At 35.4% G+C, this 19606-nt stretch overlaps 1 protein-coding gene across 1 annotated transcript in view; it reads left to right on the plus strand.

Moving 5' to 3' along the window:
- VWDE (von Willebrand factor D and EGF domains) overlaps nucleotides 1–6847 on the plus strand; it is an 85616-nt gene extending 78769 nt beyond the window's left edge. Inside the window, exon 32 of the mRNA XM_076006216.1 lies at nucleotides 6689–6847. Coding sequence (XP_075862331.1) covers nucleotides 6689–6847 — 159 coding nt within the window. The remainder of the gene's footprint in view (nucleotides 1–6688) is intronic.
- The last annotated feature ends 12759 nt before the right edge of the window (nucleotides 6848–19606 follow it).

Consider the following 19606-nt stretch of genomic DNA (forward strand, 5'->3'; position numbering starts at 1 on the left):
ATAGCAACCTTAAACTCCTAGGCTCAAGCGATCCTTTTGTCTCAGCCTCCCGAGTAGCTGGGACTACAGGCATGCGCCACCATGTCCGGCTAATTTTTTCTATATATTTTTAGTTGGCCAATTAATTTCTTTCTATTTTTAGTAGAGATGGGGTCTCGCTCTTGCTCAGGCTGGTTTCGAACTCCTGACCTTGAACAATACGCCGGCGTTGGTTTCCCAGGGTGCTAGGATTACAGGCCTGAGCCACTGTGCCCAGCCTGGTCTCTAATCTTAAATTTTCAAATACCAACAGCCAACATATTTTTTCAATCCTAATTCCTATGCATACCAGGGTAGCTCTAATGATTACATATGCATACACACACACACAAAATGCAGCAGACCTCTTAAATATTTCTTAAAGTTAATCTGTAGGAGTTTTAACATAAAAAGTAATTATGTGCTATTTGACATTTCAAAAGACCTAAGGGCTATGAATATCAAAATATGCTGGAGTACTATAATTTGAAAAATGATAAGAAATTTTCTTCTTGAAGCTTAATACTGGATCAGTCTGGCTTAGAGGCAACGTGGATGTGTATGTTTTTCTCCTAACAGTGGTGTCATTCTGGAAGTATATGCACCCCCTTATAAAAATAACAAGATCATAATAGGGCTATGGTTTGAAAACTGGAAAGCAAAATTTATTAAGTACTTATTTGATTAGATATTCTTGAGAAAAATAAAAATAAAAGCTTGAGTTTCCCTGGGTTTGAAAGTACCCTAAGGATATATTATTTTATCTAATTTTATTTGAGATTTTTGTGGCACAGAAAACCCTATGACCACCAAAACTTTTCAGCTCCACTTTGACTGTATTAAACTAGGCTCCTTCTCTATATTCTATTTATATGTGTTTATTTGCCATCTGAATCCTTCCTTATATGATCAATAGCAGATCATCTTCACTCCCACTAATGTTGCTTCTGAGACTGTGCCTGGAATCAAACTAAGGAAAAAAAGAACAGAACGTAAGGAAGGAAAAGGGGGAAAGAGATTGGCTCAAGGACCACATGCGCTGCTATACTATAACCTGCTCTCCCAAGTTCTTAACTTCCATTCTCACTCAGACTTTATTCTGTTGATCACTGGGGCCATGGTTTTTACTTGTTTTTGGTATTTCTTTTACTCCTAAACACAGAATACAAAACAAATTTCTCTTTAGCCAGAGAAAAGGTAACCACCATCCATAGGTATTCACAGAGCCCTCTTTAAGACCTTCCCTTGTTTTCTTCTCCCCCTCCTTCCTCAAAGGAGAGTTCAGGCCAGCTAATCACCTCCTAGCTTTTCTTCACCTTCTTCTTGAGGTGTAGTGGATGGAAAAAAGAAATGGAGGATGTTGACTGGATTGCTAAAATTTCAGTGGAAGAGACAGAGAATTACTGGCTGGAGACAGAAGACACAGAGAAAGGGGAAAATGAGCAAGGGAAGAAAGAGGTGCTAAACAGGTCAGGTTGATAAAAGTCTTTGAGAAGCATCATAACCTGCTGCTACTTGCACTTACCATTGACCCCTGCCACTTACTGGCTCTGTGCTCTTGGGCAAATTATTTAACCCCTCTGAGCCTCAGTTTCCTCATCTGTAATATAGCGCTAATAGTAGCACCTAAGCATACGGTTATTGTAAGGATTAAATGTATTAATACATGTGAAGTATCTAGAATAGTGCCTGGTACATAGCAAGCACTAGGGAAGGATTTATGGTTATTTATTACATTGAATGGAGGAATAGAAAGAAAAGGAGAAGGAAAATGATGGGGAAAGAAACGAAAGAAATGTTATGATGCATTGTGAATATTAATGGTCTTTCCCTGAAGGATATCAGAAAAAATTAATTGGTTTTACTGGGCTTGGAAGTTTCTTAAAAACAATCCTTTGCCAAGATGGGGTCACATACCATGCAAGCTCCATTTCAGTGCCAATTGCTTTGACCTTTAAATATGATCTTGGTTAGATCTTATGAAAACAGTGCTGAGCCTTGTGACAAACAGAACCAAAAGAACTTTAAGTCTGAGGGAAAGAGGCAGCAAATAATGAGTTAGGGTTAAATGATTTTCTGCTATTCATTGAAATTTGATTTCCTTCTTCTACTATAGATAAAACGCCATTGAGTAACATCAAGAATATGAATCACAAGCCCATATCTTAAGAACTGAAACTTTTTGTTCAGAAAACATTGAAGATACCCCTTGAAGTTTATTTGAACATCATTTAGAAAAATATTTTAAAGACTGAAGAAACTAATAAAACATATAATGATCTTAGTGCTGTCATTGTTACAGAAGAACAAAGAAGAAATCTAGGTAATCTAAATTAGATTTTGAAATGTTTGATATATACCTATTGAGATGATGTATCTGATATTCCAGCCATTTACAATATTTAATAAACAGAATATTTTCTCTGTCCTGACTATGTCTGCATCACCAAGAGTCAGTCAGCACAATAGAAGCCATTTGATGTCTCCCAGAAATGCAGTGTTTAATTCAGAATCGGGAGCTCACAGGATAGTTAGATGAGGGTAGAGAGGGAGACTTCAGGAGAGCAGCCACTGAAGATTGGAGGGGTTGATGCTGAAGATGTCAGCATAGAGCACCAAGCAGGTATTTGGGGGAAGCTTTCCTGGAGCCGCTGTAATATTTGGGAAACTTCACACACTACCACCAACTGTCTCAGGTGAAGTGAGTTATTCTCAAAAATTGGTTGGAAAGCTACTATGAATCTTTTATCTATCCAAGCATCTAGCCACAAACATCTCTGAAAAAACAATGGCTTCCTCTTCATTTCCATCTTCCAACTCTCCCTCAGGCAAATTCTTCACATTGGCAAACTCTTACCCAGAACCACACAAAGAAGGGGATTCTGAAAAATGTAAAATGTAGCTTCCAGTCTTAGAAGAAAGTGGCAGTGATGCCCTGGGGCCAACAGTGATCTAACATAATGCATGCTAAAAGGTCTGCATCTTACTGCTGCTTTTGATTATATTCCAGAGATCAAAGCCATTACTTTTCACTGATAAAAATGTCATATTTAGTTCTGTCTGTTTTCCCCAACAAGTTTTTCTATTGCTCTGGTCTATACTATTCCTGGGCAAGGGGGGAGAAATGATGAATATTTTTGGTAATGTCAATAGGTAATACACATATAATTGAAAGATTTGTCTCAGAGATGCAAATAATTGCAAGTTCCCTATAGTTACAAAGCTTCCTTTTTTCTACTGTCTCATATTTCACCTCAAACATTTCATTTGGAATTCAAAAAGCAGTTTATTTAATTTGAACATACCCATCCTACGTCATATAAATTTACAAAATTCATTTTTTGTTTTTAGTAGGAAGATTGAATATTACTAAGTCATATCTAACCTATCAGATAAAGTAAGACATGATTAGAGTAAAATTATTGCTGAAGTTGCTAAGGGTCTGTTAAGTATTAACAGTCAATGTCAGAATTAAACAGTTTTTAATTTATCCTTTCATATTTGCTGAAAGGTAGTTTTAAAGGATTATATAAGAGAATACAGCGTGCTTCACTATGTTTTATTTTGTTACCAAAAATTCAGAAATATAAATTCAAAAGAACCTTTGAGACCTTGTATATACTTAAATTTTAAGGTCTTGTGAAAATAGGAGTATTAAGGATAAAAATGAATAATTTTTAAGTTCATAATTGGAATAAAAGCCTTACTATGAAAATAGATATAATTTTTATTAGTCTGTTTGCCAACTTTGCTCAGTATACAATTTTATGAGTAGGAAAACAAACTCAGTTTCTTTCTAGTATACTCTTATGACACAACAATCAACACAGAAGACTTCTGTGACCTCTGGTCACCAACAAGTATGTGGGGACTTCTCCCCACCAACAACCAGTCAGTCATTTCTGCAGTGGACACCAACTGGTTGTCCTTTTCATTCCATTCAATTCTGACACTACCTGCAATGGCATCAGATCCCAAAGGTTGAGTCTCCAAGATTGACTCCCCCTTAGATGCAAATCACAAACCCCAGGTCTTTTTCACCTGTGCTTCTGAACAACAGGCTATAAATAGAGGTTCCCATAACCCCCACCTCTCAGGTTTCATTAATTTGGTAGAGCTGCTCGCAGAACACAGGGACACGTGTACATTTACTGGTTGAATATAAAGGGTGTTACACAGGCTACAGATAAAGAGATGCATAGGATGAGGTATGAGGGAAGGGATGCGGAGCTTCCATGCCCTCTCTGAGTGCATGACCCCCCAGGAACCTCCACATGTTCAACTATCTGAAAGTTCATCCGCTCTGTCCTTTTAAGCTTTTATGGAGGCTTCATAACATAGGCATAATTGATTAAATTATTAGCCATTGGTGATCAACACAACCTTCAGCACGTCTCCCCTCCCTGGAGGTTAAGAGGTGAGGGGCTGAAAGTCCCAACCATCTAATCATGGTTTAATCTTTTCGATGAACAGCCCCATCCTGGATCTATCTGAGAGCCCCCACATGTCAGTCAACTCAATAGCATACAAAAGGACATTTATCACTTTGGAGACGCTAAAGGATTTTAGGAGCTATACGTCAGGAATGGGACAAACACCAAATATATATTTCACAGTATCACAACGGCATAGAGATTTTATCAGTCTTACTAAATTGATTTTCAATATAAACTTTTTATGGTTAAAAAGTTGTAATTGCTCAGAGATTTATTTTGAAATACCTAAACTAATATAATCATGTGCCACAAAATGATGTTTCAGTCAACCAGGACCTGCATATATGATGCTGGTCCCCTAAGATTATATTGGCACATTTTTACTGTACCCTTCTATGTTTAGAGATACAAATACATACCATTGTGTCAAAATTACCTACACTATCAGTACAGTAACAAGTCTAGGAGAATAGGCTCTACCATATACCTTAGGTGTAGTAGGTTATACCATTTAGGTTTGTGTAAGTACACCCGAAGATGTTGACACAATGACAAAATCACCTAAGGACACATTTTTCAGACATATATCCTTTGTTAAGCAATGCATGACTATACATTACATTTTCCATAAGTGTTTCCTAGATCTACACCAAGAATCCCAAAATATAATTAAAATATTAATCAGTATACTATCTATTCATATTTGTAGTAGATTTAATGGACCTGTATATGTTAATAATGAAGAAATGCTATGGTTTACAGATTTTATATAAAACCACTCCTTATGAAAGCTAATGACTCATGGAAATGAAAGTAATGTTTTAGGAATATAATGTGAGTTTTGAAAAGCAAGTAATTTGATAAATTTATGGAGAAGAGATTTAATTTTTTCTTATTTGTTGGTGATATTTCACATCAATTAACTTAAAAATGTTTCATTCATAATCTATTTGAAAAATACTTTGAAGATAATGTGTGTTTAAGAATTTAAGAAAAAGTTCTGTAAAATGTATAACTTTCAATGCTTATCTTTTTTATAAAAAGAATTCAGATCATAGAGCTTGCTTAATATGCTTGGCTGTTTTGTGCGCATTCATGTTAATATTGAATTAAAACATTTGAGTTATCAAATATTCTTATCCTTTCTTTGACCCCCTATGTAAAATACAGTACTTCTCTGAACTTTAAAATATGCCTAGTAGCCCTTCTTCCAAAATATTAAAATATCACAATCTTTTTGATAGAATTATAAATTTATCTTATTTTTTATATTCACAAGTTATAAAACTTATCCTAATTGCAACATACATGATAAAATTTAAAATTTTAGGTTAGAACTATTTGGGGATATTGGAAGCACGTAATGAAAACATAGACATATTGAGTGTATTTTGTCAATTTTATAAAACACCATTACAATTATGTAATTGTTTTTAAAATACTTATGTAGTAGAATTTAAATCAAGTATATTTAAATTAATTATATTATATGATACTTACCTTTTTATGACACTTAGTAATTTGTTTATGCCTTATTATATGCATGCCAGTTACTTCTGAAATGAGATGCAGTGGCCTAAGTATTAAATAACATGTTAAATAGGGATAAAAACACAGAAAATACAAAAAAGTCTCAAAGGAGAAACACTGCACTGTGTATCTACAATGTTATAAGCTATAAATAAGAAGTAAATAATAGGCAGTGCCATAAGATTCTATATTTTTCAAAAAAGAGGAATAGCTATTTGTTCCTAGAAAACGAAGTAGGAAATCTAAGTGGAACATATTAATGAATATTGTATAGCACTATAGCTGATATTTTCTCAATCACCATTTGCCAATGATACTGAAAATATCAACTAAATTCTTGTTTATAGGAAAAAAATCTGACAAAGTTATCAAAGATTGGCTAAGTCAGGTAAGTGTAATGGTGCACACCTGTAGTCCCAGCTACTCAGGAGGTAGAGGCAGGAGGATCGCTTGAGCCCAGGAGTTTGAGGCTGCAGTGCACTATGATCGTGCCTGAAATACCATGAATAGCCACTTCTTTCTAGCCTGGGCAGCATAGAGAGATACCGTTTGAAAAAAAAAAAGATTGAGTAAACACATTTTCTTCATCTGATAAAGTAGACGAAATATTTGTAAACTGTAGCATAACAGTTCTGCTGAAATGATTAATATTTAGTGTTGCATAAAAATAAGACTTATTCCCAGATGACTTCCATTTTTCACAGAACTCAGCCCTTAATCCCAGAAAACAGGTTGCAAAAACTGACTTGTTGACTAGTTCTTGCCAGGCTTTTTCCTCTAGTTTTCACTTTGCCTCACAAGGACCTCATCACATAACACTTACACTCTTTCCTGTTGTTGAAGACTATGGGCAGGATCCTTGACACTCTTCTTCTTTTAGTCAATCATGTTCATAATAGCCTGGACAAATTTGCTACAGACAGTATGTTGGATTGCTACCTATCCGTGGCATTGAAGAGTGGAAAACTTCCCTCAGTTTTCCTCATTTTCTATCTTTATCTTATTACCAGTCCCTGTTGAATGGAAACTGCCTTCCCTCTTCAAGGTGGGAGCCATCAAGTTGAGGTTTTTGTTTGATTCAACTCAAGGAAAATGGTGGTTTCCAGACAAGAAGTGAAGCTAGGTCTAATGGGAACCACCAAGGAGTCAAGACAAGAGACCTGTTCTTTTCTCTTTCTGAAACTGCACAGATTGTCTGTTCTTGGCTTCTCTGTAAATCTTTAGTTCTCTCTGCCCATTGCTGTACTTTATCAATTTTCCTCAGGTTTTAATGTGGCCACCAAATCAATGTGATGATCTTTCAGTTCCAATAACAGCCACCCATTGACTAGAAAACATGTCAGTTAATTTAAAAGTCTTTAGCAAGAAAAGTCTCAGAGAGTAGTAGGTGTATTAGATGGGCTTGAACCAGTGACCATCCTAGTCAATCAGCCCAGCAGTCATAAGATGGATGGAGTTGCCTATTTGTTAGGCTGTGAGGAAGTTTATGTTCTGAGTTGGGCAGCCAATAGCTCTAAATGCAGAAAGTTCTCAGCATGCCATGGTTGCCACAAATTGACTGTGTTACTGAAATTAATTGAGGTATATAATTAGGTCAGAATGGGCTCCATTTTTGAGAATTATGGTAATGTTAGAAAAACTTTGGTTGTCAAGGGAGGTCTATGATTCGTGCTTCACTTTAATTTATTTAAGTAAGGTGGGTAAGCTATTAATAAAACTAACGTGAGCAAATATTTCTGCCACAGAGCTAGGTGTGATGACCTCTCCATTCAGCATCCACTTTATTTTCACAAAACATTCAATAGCACACTGTAAGAATCAGAAGCTTTTCTTGATTGGAAGTAGATTAATTATGTGATTATCAATTAAAGAAATTAAATTATGTCGATTAGAGGAATGAAAACTAAAATGTATTGAGAATGATGCTAGAGATTTTAACTAATATTAATCATTTAGACTTCCCAAAAAACTTTTGTGAGAAAGGAAGATTTCATATTACAGATGAAGTCATCAAAGGCTAGAGAAGTCCAGTTTGTTTATCAGATATCCTGCCGCTTACATACTGCAGTGATTGTATTTGAGTGCATGTCTATCTGACACCAAGACCTATGATTTTTTCAATTACATGGTATTACCTATTTTCAGAAAAAGCCAGGAACTTTTGATGGCTCGAGATCACTTGATAATTTATTAAAGATCTTACTTGAATATTTCTTTCCACTTATATTTTCAATCCATATTATTGTTGATGGAAGAAAATTATGTATGTTAAAATAAGAGATTTTAATTTATTAATTTATTGAGCAAAAATATCATGAAAGAATCATGTTCCAAGAAGAATTTCTGAATTAATAGCTTGTTTTGTTTTAGCTGTAGAATATGCATTCTTACCTGGAGAGATGTCTGCTAAGAGCACCATGTAGAAATAGAACTGTAGGGAGGGGAGCAGTAGGCTACAATGGGCTGAAGCTTTAAGAATCAGGTGGACCTGGATTTGGAATTGAATTAAATCCAATCGTATTGAATTGTATGTAATTCAATTCCAAATCCTAGTTATGTGGACATTCACTGAGAGCTTCACCTCCTCTACAATTGAATTCCTTCATTAGTTAAACAGAGATAAATACTACTTATTTCATAGCATTATAGGGTAATTTTAAATTTAAAATGAGATTATTATAAATCATTTCTCACAACTGTCATATCATAAGTGCCCAACACATGGGATTTATTATTTTTTTGTCGCTAAAAATGAATCAGTTCAACCAGCTGGGGAAATGATGGCAGGTAGACTCTCCCCTATTTGGGTTTTAGGCTTTTCCAATGATTACTATATATTGGTATTTTTGTTTGTTTGTTTTTTCCCTAATACGCATTGAGAAGCTTTGGTTAAACAATATCTGCATTAAAAACAAGATAATATAAGTGAGCATAAATTTTAAATCAACTCTGGCATATCATTAGTAAGAACCAGAGTAAAATGGCTGAAAGCAGCTGGCATCTAAGGACTACAGTTTGAGAGCTGAAGGTGTGCCAAGCTGTGTTCTAGGTAGTTCAGAAGGGTTAAGTTGATTACCTCTCATGGCACACCTGTGTAGTTTTCAGCCTTTAGCCCTCAGCCTGTGAATAAGACCAATATGACCTTAGTGGGTCCAAGGCACTTTTGTCTTCATGGAGCCCTTCTTCCACTTAAAAATATTTAAAATTATATTTTATAACTAAGATTGATATAAAAATGAATATATTAATATCATATATCAAAATATTTTATTTGACTTAAAAGTTTATTTTTTTTTATTTTAAAAGAAATTAAAATATTCCTGTGGATCTTTAGAAGTACTGTGGTTGTAGTCTCTGTGCCTCCCTCGCTGACCAAGAAATCGCCCACTTGCAAGATGTGGTAGACTTACATGTACCAATGCAATGACTGTAGCATTCTTTAAATGGCCACTGCAGATGCTTTGAGAGAATACAAGAAAGGAAGAACAAATTACATGGCATCCACATTTTTTTAATTGTAAGGACAGCCTTCTCTATCATTGTCGAAACAATCTTAATCTCAGTTTTAACCTTCTGTTAAATTGTTTCTACCGCCAGATGAAATTAGCTTATTTCGTCTGCAGATGGTGCTAGATCCTCAGTTCCCAGGTAACAAACCACAAAAGCAAACCAGCCACTTTGATAACAGAGCATATTAAATATTTGATGCAAACATGACATTTTTCAAAAACAAAATTTCTTCATTGACATGATATCAGTTTTTCCTGTGATCCTAGAGGTCTTGGTGATACCTGGTAATTCCCCAATAATTACAGCCACTTGCCTGAGTGCAGTTAAAAATTCCCATTGTGCTTGTAAGGGATATTATTCAAAGGTTTGGTGACTTACTGAATTTGTTTGAGATGAAAATTTTTCTGAGTAGTATGAAGTTAGGCAGAGCGCATTTTTCTTCCTGTATACATTGAACTTGGAAAAAAATCAAGCAATTAAAATAGCCAGTACTTTTAGGTATTTCAAGATTATACTTCTGTCCATTGAAAAATAGTCATAAGTCAATATGTACACACACTGACAGAAAATAAAGTCTTTGTAAGGGATATTGCTTTCCTCAATATGCTCCTTTTCAGCACCATAGTTTTGTCTGAAGTGAGTAGGGTTCTCCCATGTATGTATCTGTACATAACAATATCTAGAGAATTTTTGAGCTGAGACAATGTAAGCTTGAGAAAGTTTAAGAAGAGTTACTGGACATAGACATTTTAGTTAGAATTATCCAAATTTATTTTCCAATTTGATAGATGATATGTAGACAGATAATGTATGGATGATGATAAATTAGATAGAGATAAAGTGTATACAGAGTAGATTCTGATATCAAACTTCAATCTTTCTCACCAAGGAGTGGGTGATGATCCTTGCCAATGTGGTAAAGAGACAGTGTTATGGTCTAGCGTGGGTTCTTCTTCTAGGATCGCAAAACAATCATCTGCATTTTCTTTACTGTTTGGTTCAGTGCTACCTGAGCTGAGATGTTCCTTTCTTAGTAAAGTGCTCTGATTACTAATCAAAGAAAATTGTTTGGGTTTGCTTAAACCCACAGCTCAAAGTCATGTCTTTAGGCATCAGGATCTGTTGATTAATTTCTATGGAAAACTTTGATGCTTCTTCCATGTTAGTTAATGAAGACAGCGACTACATGATGCTCCATCCCCCTAACCTGACTGCTTGCCATGTCAGCCTTCTCTGCCAATGCATTCTCACTGCCGGTTGACATTTTCTGAGGACTGTAGGAATGGACAGAATTTTTTTCCAAACCTCTTCTTGAGATAATAGTCCTTTCTTTGGATTTGACTTGAAAGCTATCTCCACATATCAAAAAGTCAGACCATTTCCAGTATAATGCCATAAACACACACCTACGGTAGCATTACAGATGAAATAGACATTACAGATGAATTTATAGTCTGACCACTCATTTTCAGTGGCGAGTAGCCTACACAGACAACTTGGAGGAGATTGACTGATTCAATCCATGAAAATAATCACAAGGCAGCAACAGAGCTTGGTGGGAAACATGGGTACTTTCACAGAGAAAATTACTCACATGAATCACAGGCAAATATTTTGAAATAAAAATAAGTTGTTTTTTTTTTCATTTTCTCTGTAAAAGAAAAAATAACTGCAGGAAATGGAATTTTGCAACATCAAAACATAAAACCTAAATTGCTCATTTTGAGGGTTGTCATTTGGCTGTGTGCCTGGCTGTCTATGTAGGTAGTGGGATTTTTCTAGAGCCATATGTTTGAATTAAGAAGGGGAAGGAACTGGAGAGGACAGAAGCCAGTTTACAGTTAATGATAAAGTCCTGATGCATGATATATTCTGAAAAACTTCTAGTCTTGAGCTTGCAGTAGGAAGGTAGAGGCTGCCAGAGAATACATCAAAGTTTTTTCTCCTTAAATGAGATAACGGAGATCCCAGAGAGAGCAATATCTGTCAGCACTGCTTGGATTACTCATCTTCCAGTCACTGTTAAACCAAACGATTAAGAGAAAATTTCTATTTCTTATTGTCTTTGAACAGAATTATTGTTTTCCAAGTGATTGCATATTGAGTTTCCACTAAAATGCAAAATCCTTTTCCAACCCATGTGGGCAGGCAGATTACAGGCTCTGCCAGTCCCCATTACTAAGCACCTGTGAGACAACTTGCTAGAAAAAGTTGTTACGTTCCACGCCCTAAGGAAATACTAAAATGACAAGCATAGTTGAAACAAAAATGACGAGTTTGTAACTTCAGATAGAATGCTCATGCTAAAAATGTACATCTGAGATTTTAATTAATTAGGCCTCAAACTTTTTCTAAAAGCCACATTGAAATTAATTAAAATGATTGCTACTCATTATTTTTTAAAAACAAAATAAATTCATTATATACACAAAACTGTCAGAGAAGAGTAAACATGTTTGAACCTAGAGTTTTTGTACTGAAATAGATAAAATATAAGATCAACTTTTTTATTCTTTTTTACTTCAGAATGTTAAGGGATTACAAGTATTTTCTTACATGGATTTTTATAATACTTAAGTCAGGGCTATAAGTGTGGCCAAAACCTGAATAGTGTTTATTGTACCTGTTAGATATGTTTTTACTTCCTTCCTCCTCCCCTCTACCCTCTCACCCCTTCTTGATTTCCAATTATTTTTACTTCTTTCTGTGCCCAGGTACCCATCAGTTAGTTCCAAATTATTAGGGAGTACATGTGGTGTGTTGTTTTTTTTTTTTTTTCCATTCTTGAGATACTTCACTTAAGATAATGGTCTCCACTTCCATCCAAATTACTGCAAAAGATATTAATTCATTTCTTTTATGGCTGAGTAGTATTTCATGTTATATACATATACCACATTTTGTTAAACCACTCATGAATTGATGGGCACTTAGGTGGATTCCACATCTTTGCAATTGTGAATTGTGCTGCAATAAACATTTGAGTGCAGGTGTCTTTTGATGAAAAATCTTTTTTTCCTTTGGGTAAATACCCAATAGTGAGATTGCCAAATCAAATGGTAGATCTAATTTTAGTTCTTTGAGGAATCTCCATACTGTTTTCCATAGAAGTTGTACTAATTTGCAGTCCCACCAACAGTGTATAAGCATTCCTTTCTCTCTGCATCCATGCCAGAATCTATTGTTTTTTGATTTTTTAATAATAGACATTCTGGTAGGGATAAGGTGATATCTCATTGTAGTTTTAATTTGCATTTCCCTGATGCTGATCATTTCTTCATATGCTTGTCCATTTAACTAAAACAGCATGGTACTGATATAAAAGTAGAAACACAGCCCAATGGAATAGAATAGTGAATCTAAATATAAAACCATCTACCTACAACTAATTGATCTTTGACAAAGCAGACAGCATACACTGTGGAAAGGAAGTCCTATTCAATAAATGGTGCTGGGAAAACTGGATAGCCACATGCAGAAGAATCAAACAGGACCCCTATCTTTTGCCATATACAAAAATTCATTCAAGATGGATAAGAAAATTAAATTTGGGGCATGAAACCATAAAAATTCTAGAAGAAAAAATGCAGGGAAAGCTCTTCTAGACATAGGCCTAGCAAAGAATTTATGACTAAGACCCCAAAGGCAAATACAGGAACAACAAAAATAAATAAATGAGGCCGGGCGCTGTGGCTCACGCCTGTAATCCTAGCTCTTGGGAGGCCGAGGCGGGCGGATTGCTCAAGGTCAGGAGTTCAAAACCAGCCTGAGCAAGAGCGAGACCCCATCTCTACTATAAATAGAAAGAAATTAATTGGCCAACTGATATATATATAAAAAAAATTAGCCGGGCATGGTGGCGCATGCCTGTAGTCCCAGCTACCCGGGAGGCTGAGGCAGAAGGATCACTCAAGCCCAGGAGTTTGAGGTTGCTGTGAGCTAGGCTGACGCCACGGCACTCACTCTAGCCTGGACAACAAAGTGAGACTCTGTCTCAAAAAAAAATAAAAATAAAATAAATAAATAAATAAATAAATAAATGGGACTTGATTAAATTGAAATGTTTCTGCACTGCAAAGGAAATAATCAACAGAATAAAAAGACAATGTACAAAATGGGAGAAAATATTCACAAACTACACATCCAAGAAAGGGCTAATATCCAGAATCTACAAATAACTCAAATTAGCAAGAAAAAAACAAACAATCCTGTTAACAAAGAGACAAACTATATGAACAGAAGTTTTTCCAAAGAACTTTTATATTTCTTTAAACTATTAATTGACATATAATATCCTATGTATTTATTGTTTAACAACTTGTTTTTAAGTATATATATATATATATGTATATGTTGTGAAGTGGTTATACCTAGCTAATTAACAAATACATTACTTCATATAGTTACATTTTTTGTGGTGAAGACACTTAACATCCATTCACTCTTAGCATTTTTCTTATTTATAAGCTGTTCATTTGAGTTGAAATTGTTATATTATTATGAATACTTCAGCTAATATGAATAAGATCACCAAAAATAGTGTAACCTTTGATTGAGGACCAAATTTAATAAGAGTTATTTACTGTAAGAGTATTGCTATAAGTTGGAAGCTGTCAGTGGAATTTTTTTTATTATTTCAACATATTATGGGGGTACAAATTTTAAGGTTTCAATAAATGCCCTTCCCCCCTCCCCCCACAAGTCTGAGTCTCCATCATGACCATCCCCCAGATGGTGCACATCTCACTCACTATGTATGTATATACCCACCCTCTCCCCTCTCCCACCTGCCCAATACCCTATTACTGTAGTACCTATGTGTCCACTTAGGTGCTGCTCAGTTAATACCAGTTTGCTGGTGAGTATATGTGGTGCTTGCTTTTCCATTCTTGGGATACTTCACTTGGTAGTATGGGTTCCAGCTCTAACCAGGAAAATATAAGATGTGCTATATCACCGTTGTTTCTTATAGCTGAATAGTACTCCATGGTATACATATACTAAATTTTATTAATCCATTCTTGGATTGATGGGCACTTGGGCTGTTTCCACAGCCTTGCAATTATGAATTGTGCTGCTATAAACATTTGAGTGCAGGTGTTTTTGTAGAGTGTTATTGGATCTTTTGGGTAGATGTCAGTGGAAATTTTAAGATGTCCCATGAAGGGAGTAAATAAGAATTTTACATAATATTTTCTGATATTAGTTACCCTTCTAATAATTTATTTAATTAGACCAATAATTTCAGTGCCAACAATGTTTCTTCTGTCATGGTTTTCAATACTATAAAATAAAAGTTAAAAAATATTTTAAATGACCATAGGTAGAAAAGTAATTAAATTATTATTTCCCCAACCATGGATTTTCTATATAGAAAATAAAACAATCATCAACGCAGAATTATATCTTATATCTTATAAAGATAGCTATATTGTATTAGATGACAAACGTGAAAAGAAAAATTTCCAGACAATAATTATAGTACATTCTCATTTTAAAATGTACATGTTTGCATATGTGTAAACACATATAAGTTTTTATTATTATACAAAATTTCTAAAAAGGCAGATATCAAACTCTTAAAATTGGTTACATTGGGGGAGTGGGATTAGGAGGTGAGAAGCAATTTAGGTAGTTTTTATTTTTTACTTTATATATATTTATACTGCTTAAAATGTTTATAGTAATCTAAATTATTTTTTGTAATTCTTTTTTGCAGAATAACCAATTAGCCTCACATAATGCAGCTTTCTGGATATATCAGTTCACAGACAGAATAATATGAGTTGAAAATTAAAGAACCACTACATTCTTTTTCTTAGAAGAGACACTAAAAATTCATAAAGAAGTTCATGTTATTTATATAAAACTTTAGTTATGATATTTATAATTAAGCACTTTTCAGAATAAAAAATTTTACCATTTCATTACTGCATATGCATTAAAGTTGGAAACTGTTGTATTTAAATTAAGGGGAATGGCTTACAGTCCCATGAGTGTTATTATAAGATTAAAATTAATTACTCAGAGTTTTCGTATGAGGCCAAATTGGACAGGTAATCAGTCATAGGCTAATGTTTGTTATTAGCTTGATTCATGCTATCAAACAATATTTCTGATAACACCAAACAAGGAAGTGAGTGGAAAAGAGATCTACTACATATCAAAAATGATAAAACCAAGTTCTTTTGTTTGTATTTATTTTAATATTTAAAGATTACATTTATGGCAAAGGGTTGAGTTTATAGTTGAATAATTCAAGCAAAAATCTCACATTTGCCTAAATTTATGGAAACAAATATACCACAAAATAATGTTTTATACTTACAAGTTTGTAGAGTGCCTTTTATGTGAAAATTTTGAAACCTTTAAAGGACTAGGTTAATGATACTTCAAAATAAATTAATAAATATTTTATATAAAAGATAATTAAAATGCAGTATTCAGTTTATATAGTGAATCTGAGGTGTGTAAGGATGAAGCCACCTTCCCAAGGACTCATAAATCAGATGAAACATAATGGTTAACTTTTAGTAAAAATTGGAGTTATAAATGGTTCAGTCTTATATAGGTAGAGGTTTGTCTTGTTTTAGAAGATGATTATCATTCTTCTTGAAAAAAATGATATGATATTTTATACATACAAAATAAAATAGTACTACATCTCAAAAGTTACAAAGCATAACAAAATGAATGCCTACATTATACTGATGACTTCTATGCTCCTCTTATAATCCTGCTCTCTCCCACCTCAAAATACTATCCCATATTTTGTGTTTATGACCTGTGTTAGGCAACCTCTAAGATGGTCCTTAAACTCCCTCACTTTCCAGCACTCATGCCCTTAGTTAACTCTCTTCCCTAGAGAGTAGACTAGATTCGAACAAATAGAATACAACAGTACTGGATGTCACTGTTGAGATGAGGTTATAAAATAACTATACCTTCCATCTCTCTTTCTGCCTCTCTTTCTCTCTGTCTTTTTCCTTCTTGTTGTCACACCCTCTTTCTCTTGCTTGCTCTCAGGAAAGCCTGTTGCTATATCTTGAGTTTGTAATTTACCTATAAAAGGTCCACATGGCACCCTTGACATGAGGGTGGTCTCTAGCTAACAGCCCGAAAGAAAACTCAGAGGGATTTGAATCTGGTCAATGACCACATGAATGACTTTGCAGTGGATCATCCCTGACTTGTGCTTTGAGATGAGACCACAACCCCAGCCAACACCCTCACTGCAACTCCATGAGAGATCTTGAGCCAGAGGCACTCAGTTAAACCAAGCCTGAATTCCTGACCCACAGTAACCTTGAAATAAGAAACATATGTTGTTCTAAGCCACTATGATTTGGAGTAATTTGTTAGTCAGTAGATAACCCATACATCATTCTTGACTTATATTAAAAGTTTTGTTAAAGGATACAGAGTACATAAATTTCTGCTAAATCAAACATTTAAATTGTATTGAATTCCTTATATTGCAAATTTTTTGTCTGCTTATGCTTTTAATAATTTATAAATGTGTTATTTATAAATTATTAAAATTATTTAAAATTATTAAATAATTTTAATAATTTATAAATGTGTTAAAATATTTTTTATTTTATATTTGTCTACTTTTCCCTGTAGTTTTATCAAATTTTACTTTATATGCTTGAGGCCATTAAATTAGGTACATACAAGTTTCTATTCTACTAACTAAGCCTTTTCTCAGACAGCAGGGGGCATAGTGGTTAAGATCTTAGATGCTGGAGACAGATTGCCTTCTGGTTTTGAATCCTGACTACCTATGTGACTTTGAGCAAATTGCTTACATTCCATTCCTGCATTGCCTCATTTGGAAAATGGAAATGAAAATAGAAGTAATACCTACTTGGTAGGATTGAAATGAGAATTAAATGAGTTAATACTTATAAGCCTACAACAATGGTTGATGTACATTTAACATTATATGAGCTACTGATAAATCAATAGATGTTCTGGGTGAGGCCAAGATGGTGGAGTAGAAGCTGCTGGCATGAAATTGCTCTCATGGAGAGTACTGAAAGTGATGAGAAGATCTTTACCTTTGATATATCATATAAAAGAAAGCATTGGGAATCATCAGGGAAGTGATGGAAGACATACGACATGAAGGAGAAGAAAGTAGAGTTAGGGTTAGGATTGGAGTTAGAGTACTCCTCTGGGTACCTTAGCAGGATTGGTGGTACCTTAGAGGATGTGCCTGTATGTAGGGAAGGGGCAGATGAGAGAACCCCGGGGCTCCACATCCCCCGTCAGATTATAAACATTGCAATCTGAGCTATGAGAGGGCCCTCCACCCCTACAGGCCTCTGGACTGATAAAGGTGATGCCTAGAGACTGAAATGGCATTGTTCCAGAGAGAAAGCACAGCAACTGTCACCATTCTGAAGGCCCAGCCACATAGTGCTGCATCTGCCCACCCCCTCATCATCACTGACGGGCCAGGAAGGGCCAGATATTCTCTTCTGCTCCAGGAGTGGGTGCCACTCACTGCTACTGCCACCAAGCGACCTGGGTGGAACAAACGTCCATAGCCACAGGTACCCTGTGCTGCCAGCTAGAGCCACTCCCTAGAGCCTCCACCACTGGCACAGAACCTGGGTGGAGTTAGCACCCATGGCCCCTGGCACCTGCTGTTGCAGCCCAGGTAGCCTCACCTAGCCACTGCTACTGCTCTGGAAGGGACCAACATGGAGTAGACCCCTAGTAATGCCCACCTTTGTGGAGAGGGACCCACCCTACCCCCAACCTGAGCTTTCAATAGTGGTCTTGGGACCAGCCCACCTGTCCACATGAACATCCCCCAGCATCTGCTTGCACTGTGACAACCACAGGGGAGTGAGGAGATGAAGGAGAGCAGCAGTGTTACAGGCTCACAGTGCAACTGTCCCTCTTCTGCCTGATCAATCATCTGAAGCAGGACTCATACACACTATTCTGGGGCCTGGGAACTGGAGATTACCTAGTCCACCATCATTGGCACCCGAACACCCTCCTAGGGTTCTGAGTTCCAAGTGACCCAATTGCCAGCAACACCATAATGAGTAGCTCCACAAGCTATATGTTTTGCACTGAGGGAAGAAATTCTGGATGAGAAGGAACCAGCACAGGTACTCTTACAACATGAAAAAGTAGGCTGTTCTAACACCCCAAAAGGATCACACTAGCTCTCCAGCAATGGACTTCAACCAAAAGGAAATTTATGAAATGTTGAATAAGGAATTCAAAATATGGATTGCAAGTAAGCTCAATAGGATTGCTGAGAAAGTAAAAAACAAACACAAAGAAACAAACAAACAAAAAATCATTACATGAACAAAAAATTCTTGAAAGAGAGTTAAAAAAAGAAGAACTTCTGGAAATGAATTATTTAGGGAAGTACAAAATACAATGGAAAGTTTTTAAAATGGACAATACCAGTCACCAGAAAGAAGTTCAGAGCTTGGAGACAAGGCTCTTGAGTTAACTCAGTTAATAAAAAATGGAGAAAATAGAAACAAAAATAATAAACAAAGTCTTTGAGAATTATGGGCCTATGTAAGATGACTACATAAGAATTATAGGTATCCCTGAAGGAGAAGAAGAAAAAACAAAAAGCATGGAAACCCCATTTGAGGGAACTTCCCAGGTCTTGCCTGAGATTTAGATATCCAGATACAAGAAGGTCATAAATGCCTGGAAGTTTCATTGCAAATAGAACATCTCTAAGGCACATAGTCATCAGACTGCCAAAGTCAAGGGAGAAAATTCTATAGTCAGTGAGACAAAAGCATCAAGTAATTTACAAGTGAAAGTTTTTCACTTACAAGTGAAAAACCATCAGACTAATGTCAGACTTCTAAGCAGAGATCTTATAAGCCAGAAGGGAATGAGATCTTATCTTTAGTCTTCTTAAACAGAGTAATTATTAGCCAAGAACTTAATATCCTACAAAACTAAGCTTCATAAATAAAGAAATCTTTCCTAGACAAGAAAACACTAAGGAAATTTGTCACCATTAGACCCCCCTCCATTAGAAATCCTTAGAAGTGTGTTATACACCAAAGAGAGCAATTGATACCTATTAGTATAAAAACAACTGAAAGTAAAAA

The sequence above is a fragment of the Microcebus murinus genome, chromosome 9, assembly GCF_040939455.1.
Source record: "Microcebus murinus isolate Inina chromosome 9, M.murinus_Inina_mat1.0, whole genome shotgun sequence".
NCBI classification, from domain to species: domain Eukaryota; kingdom Metazoa; phylum Chordata; class Mammalia; order Primates; family Cheirogaleidae; genus Microcebus; species Microcebus murinus.